Source organism: Ahaetulla prasina, chromosome 1, assembly GCF_028640845.1.
Source record: "Ahaetulla prasina isolate Xishuangbanna chromosome 1, ASM2864084v1, whole genome shotgun sequence".
Classification (NCBI taxonomy): Eukaryota; Metazoa; Chordata; class Lepidosauria; order Squamata; family Colubridae; genus Ahaetulla; species Ahaetulla prasina.
This window is the reverse complement of record NC_080539.1, coordinates 201101935-201115762: the sequence shown is the minus strand read 5'-3', so window position 1 is coordinate 201115762 and position 13828 is coordinate 201101935. Positions and strand designations below refer to the sequence as shown.

The following is a 13828-nucleotide window of genomic DNA, read 5'->3' as shown; positions in this document are numbered from 1 at the left end:
GAGGGAGGGAGGGTTTCCCCAACCGGTAGGTGCCTCATTTCCCACCCTCGGCTTATACTCGAGTCCCCAGTTTACCCCAGTTTTTGGGGTAAAATTGGGGACCTCGGCTTATACTCGGATCGGCTTATATTCGAGTATATACGGTAGTTAAAATAGGCCAGATATTCAAGAGTGAGTGGCAACTGGAGACCAATTTGCAATATGTAGAAGTTATCAAGTTATATATCAAATGGACAGAAAAAAGAAATATAAGAGCTCATATATTGAAGATATTTGTTTTCCTTTATAAATATTTTGAAAGATTCTAGTTTATACAAATAATTGAATGAAAGAAAGTTGATTGCAGAGGAAGGATAGCTCGCCTTATTAAAATAAGCATATGTTTTAAACACAGATCCTAAACTAACTAAAAAAAAGGATGGCCCAAAACAACAGCTACATTTATTTCAACTTTCAGTAAAAGTATTTTGCATTGTTGTATAAGTTTGTGCTAAAAAAAAAAAGCAGATTGATACATGAGGAAGATAACTTCTCTGTTCTAGTCCAACATATTTGGATTTAATTAGATAAAGGAAGATATGTTTAAATGATTAAATAATACCCATATGCAGTTGTCCTTCATTCATTGTTCTTATGATTTTCTCAGCAAAAGTTATCTTCCTCATGTATCAATCTGCTTTTTGGCAGCTTTAAGACTTGTGGACTTCAACTCCCAGAATTCTGGGAGCATAGCTGGCTGGAGAATTCTGGTAGTTGAAATCCACAAGTCTTAAAGCTGTCAAGTTTGAAGACCTCTGGACTAGAATATTGATCAATATGGAATTATGGGAATTAGAATCCAACTAAAGTGGAGAGCTTTAAATGATTGTCATCAGCCATTCAGTCATGTCCGACCCACGACCACTATATGGATCAAAACTCTCCTTGCCCCTCTGTCTCGCACTGTCTCCTTCAGATCCATCATGGTCATCCCAGTGTCACCTTTAATAGTTTCCAGCCAGCGGGCCCTAAATTGTGAAAAGCTATTCTTTACATGGATCTTCAATTATTCTGTAATGATGTGAAAATAACCAATTTTCCAACATTGCCAAGAAAACTGCATGCACTTCTCAAAAGCAGAAAAAACAAAAACACTAATGTACTGACTGCATTTCTGAAGTGGTAGTTCAAGCAGGATCAAAAAGTCTATCACTAGTGTTTGCCAATTAGGGAAATATATCTACATACAAGCACAAAAGTCACAAAAACACTTTGACACTGTTGATAGCAGAAACTATAGCCAAATATCAGTAGAAGAGAATACAGCCAAAATAATTTTAGGTGCTGGATCATAGCTCCAAAATATGAAACCCACCTGCTCTAAATTCAGGACACAAAGTGGCTCAATCTCAGAATTGGTCTATCCATCTTAAAATATTGAAAAAAATCCTATAAACCCTTACACTAACTGCCAATTTATGGCAGCTTCATATTCCCTGAGGCTCAGGATAACCAAATAAATCCTCATAAGATACAATGGATTTCAGACTGTGCAAAGAATAAATGAGAAAAATGACCTGTCAATATAAAAAAAACCCTTTAATATTAATTATAGTCATGAAATATTGACTTTGAGTGAAATTTAGATATACAATAATGGGAACCAGCCAGGTCTCTAAACTATTGTTAGATTAAGCACATATATTTGAGCTGTGGATATTTAGCCTATGAAACCACATGCACGAACACTGGGTTTACAACCAGGACCATAAGGTAAGACATACAGAGATAAATTTTTGAGGAAAAAACAGAGCAATCAACATATTTGAATCAGGAAGAACAAACTAAACCAAGTAAATTCATAATGAAACACTCTCTACATATAATCATACTGTATTTCTACACAAATTCACATTAGGAAAGGAAACAAATGATGTATCTATTCTTTTTACGACATTATGCAGCAAAGATCATTATCATTGCAGGAAGCCCAAAATCACACCTTACTGGTTTTGAGAATTATAGCCCAACACCAGTCTTTCATCAATACGGTAAAAAGTAAGATTTTTTTTTTCCATATAGGTTGAAACAGCAAACAGCATTGACTATGCAGTAAGAAAGACACAATTAGAAAGCCCTAAAATAAATTACACATAATGTCCAGAAATAAAAGTCTCCTACACACTCACACACACAAACAAACAAACATACAGAATGTGATCCTCTACTCACACTTAGAAATAGAATAACAGAGTTAGAAGGGACCTTGGAGGTCTTCTAGTGCAACCCACTGCTTAGGCAGGAAACCCTACACCAGGGGTGTCAAACTTGATTTCATTGAGGGCCGCATCAGGGTTGTGTTTGACCTTGGAGGGTATGACCAAGATGGGCATGGCCAGCTCGACGTCACTCATGTCGGGGGTGCCTGTGGGGGCCCGAATGCTCTGCCAGCAAAAACAAGCTCCCGATCTCCATTTTCGGCCGCCACAGCCTCCTGCAACCCTCTGCCAATGAAAACAGAGCTCAGGAGGGCCACACACTGGCAGAAGCACCGCAGGCCAGTCCTTCGCTGTTTCCAGAGCGGCCCTGAGGGCCGGATCTAAGTACCCTGTGGGTCAGATCTGGCTCCTGGGCTTTGAGTTTGACACCCCTGTCCTACACCACTTCAGACAAATGGTTATCCAATCTCGTCTGAAAAACTTCCAGTGTTGGAGTATTTGCAACTTCTGGAGGCAAGTTGTTCCACTGATTAATTGTTCTAACTGTCAGGAAATTTCTCCTTAGTTCTAAGTTGCTTCTCTCCTTGATTAGTTTCCATCCATTGCTTCCTGTCCTGCCCTCAGGTGCTTTGGAGAATATTTGACTCCCTCTTCTTTGTGGCAACCCCTGAGATTCTATATCTATCAGAACACTGCTATCATGTCTCCCCTAGTCCTTCTTTTCATCAAACTAGACATACCCAGTTCCTGCAACAATTCTTCATATGTTTTAGCCTCCAGTCCCCTAATCATCTTTGTTGCTCTTCTCTTAGAGTCTCAACAAGTTTTTAGTATTGACCTAATTTTGTGTTTGCTATTAAATATTAGATCCATGAGCTTTTGCAATCCCTAAGCAAGCCTTAGCTGCAATATATTCTTGCCTCTCCTCTGGTCCTCTACATCTGGAAAGAGAAATGGATTCACCTATCACAATAAGACTTAATGTGCTTTGTTTGGTTTTCAGGTATTCCAAACAAGGTTGTTGATGTCTGAACAAAGTTGCTGTGCTTTATTCACCAATCCTGCTTAAAATATTTTTATTTTATTTTATTTATTAAATGTATATGCTGCCCATCTCACTCTACAAAGCAACTCTGGGCAGCATATAAACCATAGTTCAGCATATTTTGTGAAAATATGTAAAAGCCAGTTTTACATATCAGTTCCATTTTCCCTAACTTCTGAATTGTCAGTCAGTCAGTTCAAATTCTTTAAGACTTGTCGGACTGGATTGTCTGTCAGTAACTGCTTGATTTCTTGTAAGCTCCCACTTGTGTTATGAGTGATAGCATTTAAGCTCCTTATCTTTTGTAAGGCTCTTCTGATTGCTTTCAATTTTCCATGCATATGCATCTTATACAATGACCCTTGTTTTCATGATATATATCCAAGTTTTTAAAGTTTTAACTTTGTTACTAGAACTTCCAGAGAGTGACCCAATTTCATTTCACCTAGTACTGAATTATTTGTTCATTCTGTGGTCCAAAGTATTCTGAAGAATTTAGTCCAGCATTACAGTTCAACTTTTTCTTCATTCAGCCTTTCTGACGGTCCAGTTGTTATAGTCAAATACTGCAATTAAAAAACTATGATAGTAATAGTTAGTGTGATATCTTTATAGTTTCACATTTTGTCTGGTTCTGTCATATTTTTTGCTCAAGTAGCAGATGTCTTTTCATATCATAGCTTTAGTCACCAACCTTGTGAAATTTTGAGCCCACTTTTTCATTGTTTCAACTTTGCATTTTCTTGTTTCCATTGGATTGGCATTGCCTGATATAACCTTAAGGGCTTTTTAAATATGAGATAATAGACCAACTTTTGTACTCTTTTACTCCTAATAATTTATAATTATTATAATTTAGTCTTCCTCACTTCTTGCTATCAAAGTGGTATCATTAAAATAGCCAAGACTATTAATATTTCTCCCAGCAATTTTAATTTAAATTCTCTTTTTCCCAGCCCAGATTTTTAAAAATATATTCTACAAATAAATTAAAAAGATATGATAATGACAGCATTGACTCATTTCTTTCCTTATTGTGAACTATTTTGTGCTTTAAAATAAACTTAGGTTATAAAATAAATCAGAATCACTGGCTTGTTAAGTAGCTAGTAGAGTTTGTTCCAAGCTCCTATTCCTAGTTCTTACTGATAAGAATGGTAAGAAATTCAACAATCGTAAATATGCTATTGCTCTACCTGACCTAACAAAAGAGAATTCATAGGAAACACACAAGACCTAACTATTCTCATGCTGTGAGAGCTTTAGCTCATATCCAAATGTCCTATTATTTCAAGTTTGAAAAGTATATTTAGTAAATTTTCATACAAAGAATAAAAGATACTTTAAATATGGGATGACAGTTTTATCTATTCATCCATTCATGTTTTTAAATTCTGTTTTATTATATGCTAGGTAGCAAAATTCTATTGCATTTAATTGTTTTATTTTCATTATCTGCAGAAGACCTATGTAATAAGAGTTCTATTGCCATTAAAAATGCATTGCCAAACCAAACCCTGAATTTTTCTCTTCGCCCTGCTTTACAAATATCTAAAATGAGAGAAAACATCCATGAACTCATCAGGGCTCGTTTGCTTTATTCCAGATCAGGACTGGAGAACAAACAAGATGTTTAAATGAAAGCTAATTTAAATGACAAGCAATTACTTTTCTTATTTGCTCTTTCTTGTATAAAGAAACTTAAAAGTACATCTTTTCAAGAAAGGCAACTCTATCACTTTCAGTTGAAATCAACCCACCCTGCCCAAGAACTGTTATGTAGCCTCATTATGAGGGAGCACAGAGAAGCACATGCGAAGAATATACAATTCCAGCAGGGTCATCCAAGAAGTGACAGTCATCCAAACTACCTATCTAAAACAAGCAGATGCTTATATTGGTCAACAGCTAAGTGGAAAGATGCTGGAGGGAGAAGATCATTTTAATAACAAAGATCAAGGCATCATTTCATATTATAGTAGAGTATGGTAAACATTTGCTATTTTACCAATATTTTACAAGAAGACCATGTGTATGTAAAATACAAAAATGATTGGTGATATAGTGCCTGATGATAGCCCCTTCATGATGGATGGTACTCAGCATGCTTCTGAGGAAAAACTGAGAAGTTGACAGAATACTAATGGTGATTATGACAAAGCTAAAATAAAACCTTTAGGACATGTAACTATTGATTTTGCCATACAGAACATCTTTATATGTAAATGGACATTACCAGATAGAATACATAGAGATATCAAACTGACTCTATTAATGGCACAAGGAAGTAGAAAATACTTATTTATAAGAGCAAGCACATGGCCAGGGACTGATTGTGGAATAGATCACAAATTGCTCAGGTGAAAATTCCAAGTTAAACTAAGGCAGCAGAAGAAAGCCAACCCACATTCCATGATGTAATATTGAGCATGCCCCCCATTACTTTAAAGGAGAACATCAGGAATCACTTTGAAATCCCAAATCCCAAATCTCCTACCCTGTTTCCCCCAAAATAAGACATCCCCTGATAATAAGCCAAATCAGGCTTTTGAGCGCACGGCAATAAGGCCAAGTGCTTATTTCAGGGTTCAAAAAAATATAAGACAGGGTCTTATTTTCAGGGAAACACGGTAATAGGGAGCCAAAGGAGTAGTGAAATAGACTTAAAGTTGTTAAGGATGAAAGAGACACGACTAAAAAGAGAGGAAAAATGTAGTAATGGGTGTGCTATTTAAAGACTTGAAGGACCAGGGTTGAGGACAGATCCTCCTGGATCTGACTTCATGGCAATTAAGCCATGTAGTTTAAATCAATATTGTTATTAGAAGCTGTGTTTAATCTTACATACAAAGTGACCCACAAATGTCTTTAAAGATCTGATACTTTTAATGTGTCATAAAGCCTTCGGATTTTTGTTAAATCCTACCCTGCCTGCCCTGTGGAATATTTTCTTTACAGTATAATTTCATCATTTACACATCTTCATAGTCTTATAAAGAAGTGCCTTGAAAATGTTGAAGTCTTAATAACAAACACACACACCATATTGCCCCAGGCAGCAGCTAATATCTTTGAAATATCAATATTTACTTGTCTAACTGATGACTAACCACCTCACCGTAATTCTGTTATTGCAGTGGATTATAAAAACAACATACTAAGCAGCAAAAAATAGCACTTCCATGAAGAATGTAAGAAGAGAACCTAGGGGTGCATCTTGATTTTGTCTGTTCTGCCCAATTGAACTTCCATAACTATAGGGAGAAAGCTCTGCATCTTCACTTCAAGAGCCTTCCAGGTTGACTTGTCCTTAAATACTGATTGTGAAATCAACTAGCAGAGGAATCCCTAGTAAATTGTTGTTTATAATCCTCTTCATTGTATCACCTGCTGATCTATATAGTCCCTAAAACAACCCTGGGGGGGAAAAAAGATCCATTCTTCGTATCATTGCATTGGTACCACAAGTTCTGCATAAGGAGAAACTGAAGATTCCATGTGGCCTTGCAAGCTAAATCTGCCAAAAACAAGAGCATTAAAAACCTTCAGGGAAAAATATGTCTGTCTGTCTGTCTGTCTATCTATCTATCTATCCCTCCATCTTACCACTTATATATTATTCTACAGCAAGTAGTTAAAGCAGCAGATTGAATACTCTGAAAGCTGTCAGGCAGAAACATTTCTGATATACAACATAATTTAATTTGAATGTAACAACACTTATGGTCCAATGGGACATTTCTATTTCCATCATATTCATATGAGGACAGGCTTGCGTCATCATAATTCTGAAGTCGTAGGCACAACTTAGAGGATGGGAGCAATAATGCTTGGTTCTATTTCCAAGCACAAGGTCACACGGGTATAGGAACACCTGCATGAGCCTAGCATGTACTAAATTAACAAAAAAGGAGGATTATTTGTTGTAATTTACCAAATCACAATTGTATTTAAAGGTAGAAGGCAGAGAAAATTATTCTCAAAAATTATTGGCTTTGCTATGAATCTTATCTCACCTCCTCCAGACATTTTCTTCCTATTGATGAAATACCAAAAGAATGAGAAAAGAAATGTATAAAGTTGCTTACCAAAGCATTAACATCTTCAGTTTTGTAGATTAATATACGTATCTCATCAGGATCGCCGTTGAAAATTGCTTGGACCAGCGGTGGCTAAAGAGATAAAAACAGGAGTGGGGTAGTGGTGGAAAGAGAGAGGTAAATGTTATTCCTCTCTACAATCAACAAAGATTCAAACAGTTGCATACATAGAAACAACTGAGCTGTCTTGCACATCCTCCTTTCATAGAAAAAAAGACTCCTTAATGCAGCTGATGGTACAGTCCTAGAAATATAAGAGACGTTTAACCTCTAACTTAAGAAATCTAATACAGGTAGTCCTTGAATTAAGACCACAATCGAGCCCAAAATTTATGTTGTTAAGTGAAACATTTGTTCAGTGAGTTTGTCCCATTTTACGACTTTTTTTGTCACACTTGTTAAGTGAATCATTGCATTTGTTAAGTTAGTAACATGGTTGTTACTTGGCAACTGGTTCATATTTATGAAGGTTGCAGTATTCTGACAAGCAAAATCAATGGTAACATGGTTGTTACTAACTGGATTCCCCATTGATTTTGCTTGTCAGAAGATCGCAAAAGCTGATCACATGACCCCAGAACACTGCAACCGTCATAAATATGAACCAGTGGCCAAGCATCTGAATTTTGATCATATGATCATGGAGTTGCTGCAATGGTGGTAAGTGTGAAAAACGGTCGTAAGTCATTTTTTTCAGCACCGTTCTAACTTTGAGCAGTCACTAAATGAACTGTTGTAAGTCAAAAACTATCTGTAATAAGGACAAATTATTTTGATTCTCCAAATTCTATAAATAAGGTTACAATTGTTATGTCAAGTTCATTCAAGTTCATATAAATAATGGGTACTTGTACATACAAGGCTTTCAAACTGAGAAAGACTTTATCATCACTCAGTTTAATATCCTGTCATCGATTATACTAAAGGACAGATATAAAAAATACCCTAAATTTCTTAATTGTATCCATATTTTAGTGTCAGTAATATAATGTAATATTTTTCAGATTCTATTTTTTCAGATTCTGGGTTGGGACTACAGTTTTATTTTTAAACGATATTATGACTTTATCTTGGGGACTGTAGTTTTAAAATAAATATTTTGTTAACAATATTATATATCCATATTTAGGATATCATTTAAAGTGATGTTTTTTGACATGTTTTCTTTAAAAGACTTGGCTCTTTTTATGTTTTCTGACCAAAATAAAGATTAACTATACTTGTACAGAAATAAATAGAGGTTTCTTTTATGCTTCCTGCACTATTTTTAGACAGAGCCTTGGTTCCAAAATGGCTAATATCCATTTTTATTTTTATAACTAAACTGTTGCCCTCAGGATCACTGTTTCCAGGTGAAAGAGAGGCCACTTCCTGTAATGCCCTGGAATCCGGCCATTTTCCTATCTAGAAAATTACAACAAAATAACTTACATTTTCAAATGCATCAGATAGGGCTTTGAGAACAAGCACTTAAAAATGTATGTTATTCCTGGAAAGGAGAAATATCAAAAGCATATTCTGTTCTGAACCATTTATTTTGAATGACATCGCTCGCCAAAAATTCCTTCATTTGTGGCACTTCAAATGTGTAGAGTTATACATTAAAATCAGATAATTATTCATTCAAAGAATGTTTTACTCTTAAAATATACAGTAGAAATAAAGGTGGAAAAAGTCAGAGCACCAAAAAAAAAAAAAAGATCCAGTAAAATTCAAAGACAAGAAAATGGGAAACAGAGGTTCCAAATCAGGTCTTTCTGCCTCCTTTCCAAAGTTTCATGGGGCGTTCAAACAACAAAATAATTTTTACACCGTTTCTTCAACTACTTTTAACCACACATATGCAAAACCATTAAAGGAGAGAATAGCTAAGAATGTCTTTTAGTTACTAGTGTTTTTCTGGATGCACCCTAAAATCAGGAATATCCAAGATGAATTGAAAAGAAATAATAAGAGTCAGCAGAAATAATCAGGCTATCCATTCACATAAACACAGATTAATAATTTGCACAGAGTGATCCTGAAGATTAATTTCTTTTTTTACCAAGCAGAGACTTTTCCCCCATAGCATATACCTATCCTGGCACCATCTTTTCCCCCGAAATATCCTTTTGCTGTTGACCTTCATCTTGTCCATTACTCATGAGTTGGACAGACCTAAGACATCAAAAATGCTGCACAAGGACTGATTCATTAGGTACAAGGTGGCGACACACAAACTGATACACAAATTACTTTTAATAATTCTATTGTAATCTATCATTGGTGGGCCCTCTGCTGTTGCATTCCCAGAAGTACCACCAATCTGGTGAAGGATAAGTGACGTTGGGTCCTACAGAATTGCTGAAGATAGTCCTTATTTCAAAGGAAAGCTTTGATTTCCAGGAAAGACATTTTTATTCCCAATCTATTGCCTCTGGTTAAACTTCCAAGTCTTCTATTTCTATTGAAGGAAAAATGGAAGAAACGTAGGATTCCTCTCTCACCCTTATGTCTATGAAGCCATTTGAGAAGAATTTGAGATAGAGTTGTTACAGCTCACTCCTGGTTCTTTAAAGCACATGTTGGTACCCAAGGGCCTCCTAGAGCAAACCTCTAAGCTATACTGGGGCTTCTTTGATTCAGATAAGCCCCCTAGACTCTGGTCATCTCTTTTATCAGTTCAGAGGGAAGATCACTTGGGAGGGTGATTCAAATTTTCTTCTTTGCTCTTTCTACCCTTCTTTGGGAGAAGAGAGAACTCTTTCACATGAGTACTTTGTTTCCCCTGACTTCAAATGTAAAATTTTTGAAGGGGGTAAATCAAAGCACCCTTTGCTTTTCCACCTGGCATCAAGGAGGTGGAAAAAACTGGTTAGGCCCACAGCCTGGCAACCATTTCTCCAGCAAAGTTGTGACTGGTGGAGGTTTTTATAACCAACTGTGGATAAACAGTATAGAGGGGCTACAAAGACAGATGATTCAACCAACCATCTTGCGTATCATGTGATGTACACACATTTTCGAAACATCACCTTTTGGCAATGAAACAGATCAGGGAAGATAAAGGTAGGGCAGAGATTGGCAGTTGGGTCAATAAATTCCACACTAGAATATAATAGATACAAATAGATTACAATAAACATGTAATTGCTAAAATGTATGAACATTTACTGAAATTTGAAACTGAAGAACATGTAAAAAATGTATGATACATTGAGCTAAAAAATTGGTCATAGTATACAGATAGGAAAATATTGTCAAGAATGTATAAAGATACTTCACATTTACATTGGAAAGATGAACACAAGACATATTTTATGTTTAGTGGATATGTAAAAAAGCTAGAAAATTCTGGATTAAAATATATATGTTGATTCAGAGGATTTTTAAGATTAATATGAAATTGAGGCCAGAGGTTTTTCTTATAGGATTCATGGATAAATAGTTGGAAAAAGGTTACGGAGTTTTGGTTTTTTTACCTGGTAATTGAAGTGGGATTATTATGGTATATGCACAAAGATGGAAAGATTCAGTACTATTTACAATGAAGATTATGGATTTTGCTGAGATGGCTAAACTGACTTCTTTGATCAAAGACAAAAGTTATGTTTATTGCTGACAGGAAACCCCCTATAGACTTTTTTGTTTGAAATAGAAAAATTAATTTATGGTTTATGATTTTGATGGTTAGACAAGATAAATTATAGAAAGAAGAGAATTATACTGTAACCATAAAGTTGGAGGTAAATTTATAATTGTACTTATAATATACAGTACTTTATATGATATAAAAAAAATCAGAAGCTACTTCCTTGTGTCTTTTTTCTTTCTTTTTTCTTTTCTTTTTTACTTTCGTCTTTCCTATCTTGCACTTTTAGCTTCCTCTTTGATTACTTGCATTTTTCTTACTTTGTATTAGTTTGTATTATTTGTATTTTTAAAAATACCTTTAATAAAAATTACATTTAAAAAAATAAATTCCACAGTTTTCTACCAACTTAAAGATTGTTAGATAACTTACACTCAGTTTGGATTGCCTGGTCCTGGGATGCCTGCTAGAAGCACATTTTGTTAATAAATATTTGCAAACTACCACAGATTTTATTTCAGACTAATTAATTTATTAAGGCAGGAAATTATTCAGTTACTCTAGTCAGCGTCCAGTATCTTTTTTTGAAATGTAATGGCTGTAACTGGTAGATAATGAAGCATTGATTCAGTTCAACACATCTTGCATTACTTCCTCCTCCTGTATTGAACTAGGAGCCTAGGAATAGGGAGATTAAAATTATTCAGGAAGCGAGTGAACAAGGCTAAACAAGGAGCTTACAGCAGACTGACTGGAATTAATAATAGAAGCGATAAGAAAATTTGGAATGAGATTGAACTGAGAGAATTCTGGAAGGCGTACTTTAAAGATCTGTATGGAAATACTAATAATAGATCAAAGGGTAAAACTGAAAGAAATGCTATAAATGTTAGAATTCAAAATAAATTGATGAAAAGGAAGTCATAAATGCTGTGAGAAAGTTGAAAAGTGGTAAGACTACAGGCATAAATGGTACAATTGGAGAAATTGCATGCTTTATTTCATGTAAAAGCCTGTGTCTCAAAAATTCTGCTGAAGCATTCTAGGTGGTCTTTGGTTTGGCAGAATTGGAACTTGGAACAGTTTTTTGTTCCAAGTTCTGTCCAACTCACTTAGAAAACTGAATGGGCCATCTGGATAAGTTGCATCTGAAACCAAAGAGATATTGGTGGCAACAACCCACCCATCCACCTCTAATCTCCTTAACACCTTCCTTTCCCTACTTCCATTTATATGTCATCATTGCTGGTGTTCTCACGCATCAAAGCAGGTTGCCTTCCCATGCACTTTCCAATCTTCTATCCACTTTTCTGTCCCTACTTTTCCTTAGGAAGGGGGAAACAAATCATTGGATATGTCATGTTTAAAGCTAGGGACATTAACAGCAGTGGCTTGTTTTATTTATTTATTATTTATTTATTTATTTATTATTTAGATTTTTAAACCGCCCTTCTCCCGAAGGACTCAGGGCGGTGTACAGCCAGATTAAAACAGTGCAATATATAAATTAAAACAACAGTTAAAATAACATATTATATAATTGGCTGAAAATTAAAACCGTCAAATTTGACCCAAAAATAAAATACCCCAGTTAAAATTATTAAAGTTCAAAAAATTTAAAAATTTAAAAAGTTAAGCAGTCCCGCTTGAATAAACAAGTACGTTTTCAATTCACGGCGAAAGGTCTGAAGGTCAGGTAGTTGACGCAAACCAGGGGGAAGTTCGTTCCAGGGGGTAGGTGCTCCAACAGAGAAGGCCCTTCCCCTGGGGGCCGCCAGCCGACATTGCTTGGCGGATGGCACCCTGAGAAGACCCTCTCTGTGTGAGCATACGGGTTGGTGGGAGGCATAAGGTAACAGCAGGCGGTCCCATAAGTACCCGGGCCCTAAGCCATGGAGCGCTTTAAAGGTGGTAACCAATACCTTGAAGCGCACCAGAAAGACCACAGGTAGCCAGTGCAGACTGCGCAGGAGCGGTGTTACCCGGGAGCAACGTGTGGCTCCCTCAATCACACGCGCAGCTGCATTCTGGACTAACTGAAGTCTCCGAGTGCACTTCAGGGGTAGCCTCATGTAGAGAGCATTGCAATAATCCAGACGAGAAGTGACAAGAGCGTGAGTGACTGTGCATAAGTCATCCCGGTCAAGAAAGGGGTGCAACTGGTGAACCAGGCGAACCTGGTAAAAGGCTCTCCTGGAGACGGCCAACTAATCTTCAAACAACAGCCGTCCATCCAGGAGAACGCCCAAGTTGCGCACCCTTTCTGTTGGGGCCAATGACTCGCCCCCAACAGTCAGCCGCGGTTGCAGCTGATTGTACCGGGGTGCCGGCATCCACAGCCACTCCGTCTTGGATGGATTGAGCCTGAGTCTGTTTCTCCCCATCCAGACGCGTACGGCTTCCAGGCACCGGGACAGCACTTCGACGGCTTCGTTGGGGTGGCCCGGGGTGGAAAAGTACAACTGAGTATCATCAGCGTACAGCTGGTAACTCACCCCGAAGCCACTGATGACCTCGCCCAACGGCTTCATATAGATGTTGATTTAAATTTAACCACCACCCATCCTCCTAACACTTTAATTTCTTTACTCAGATCTTCACATTCACATCCACTATCACCAGTATCTTCAGCTTTGGGTGAAGTATATTCAGCTGCACTCTGATCTTCCTTGCTGTTGGCTCTATTTTTCTTGAAGCCAAGGACATCAATGCCAGCAAAGTGGATGCATGTAATCAGGAAATGTCTGTTAATCTAACCCTTAAAATCTAGAATTGCTGCCAAGTGCTAAAGCGTTTTCAGACAAATAGGGCAACTTCTCCTTAGCTACAGACATCTCCCCTAAAGAATTTCAGCACCCACTGATTTCACTGCCTCTTTAGTTCCTTTAATTTCCCCTGCTACTGCCTTTTCAAA

The 13828-nt window shown here is 36.8% G+C and overlaps 1 protein-coding gene across 12 annotated transcripts in view; it reads right to left on the bottom strand.

The window, feature by feature from the left end:
* Positions 1–13828, bottom strand: part of ANKRD44 (ankyrin repeat domain 44) — a 145585-nt gene that overhangs the window by 84349 nt on the left and 47408 nt on the right. For all 12 annotated transcript variants that reach the window (XM_058188118.1, XM_058188127.1, XM_058188084.1 and 9 more), the window contains one exon: positions 7332–7415. In XM_058188118.1, the coding sequence (XP_058044101.1) occupies positions 7332–7345 (14 nt within the window). In that variant the 5' untranslated portion in view covers positions 7346–7415. The remainder of the gene's footprint in view (positions 1–7331; positions 7416–13828) is intronic.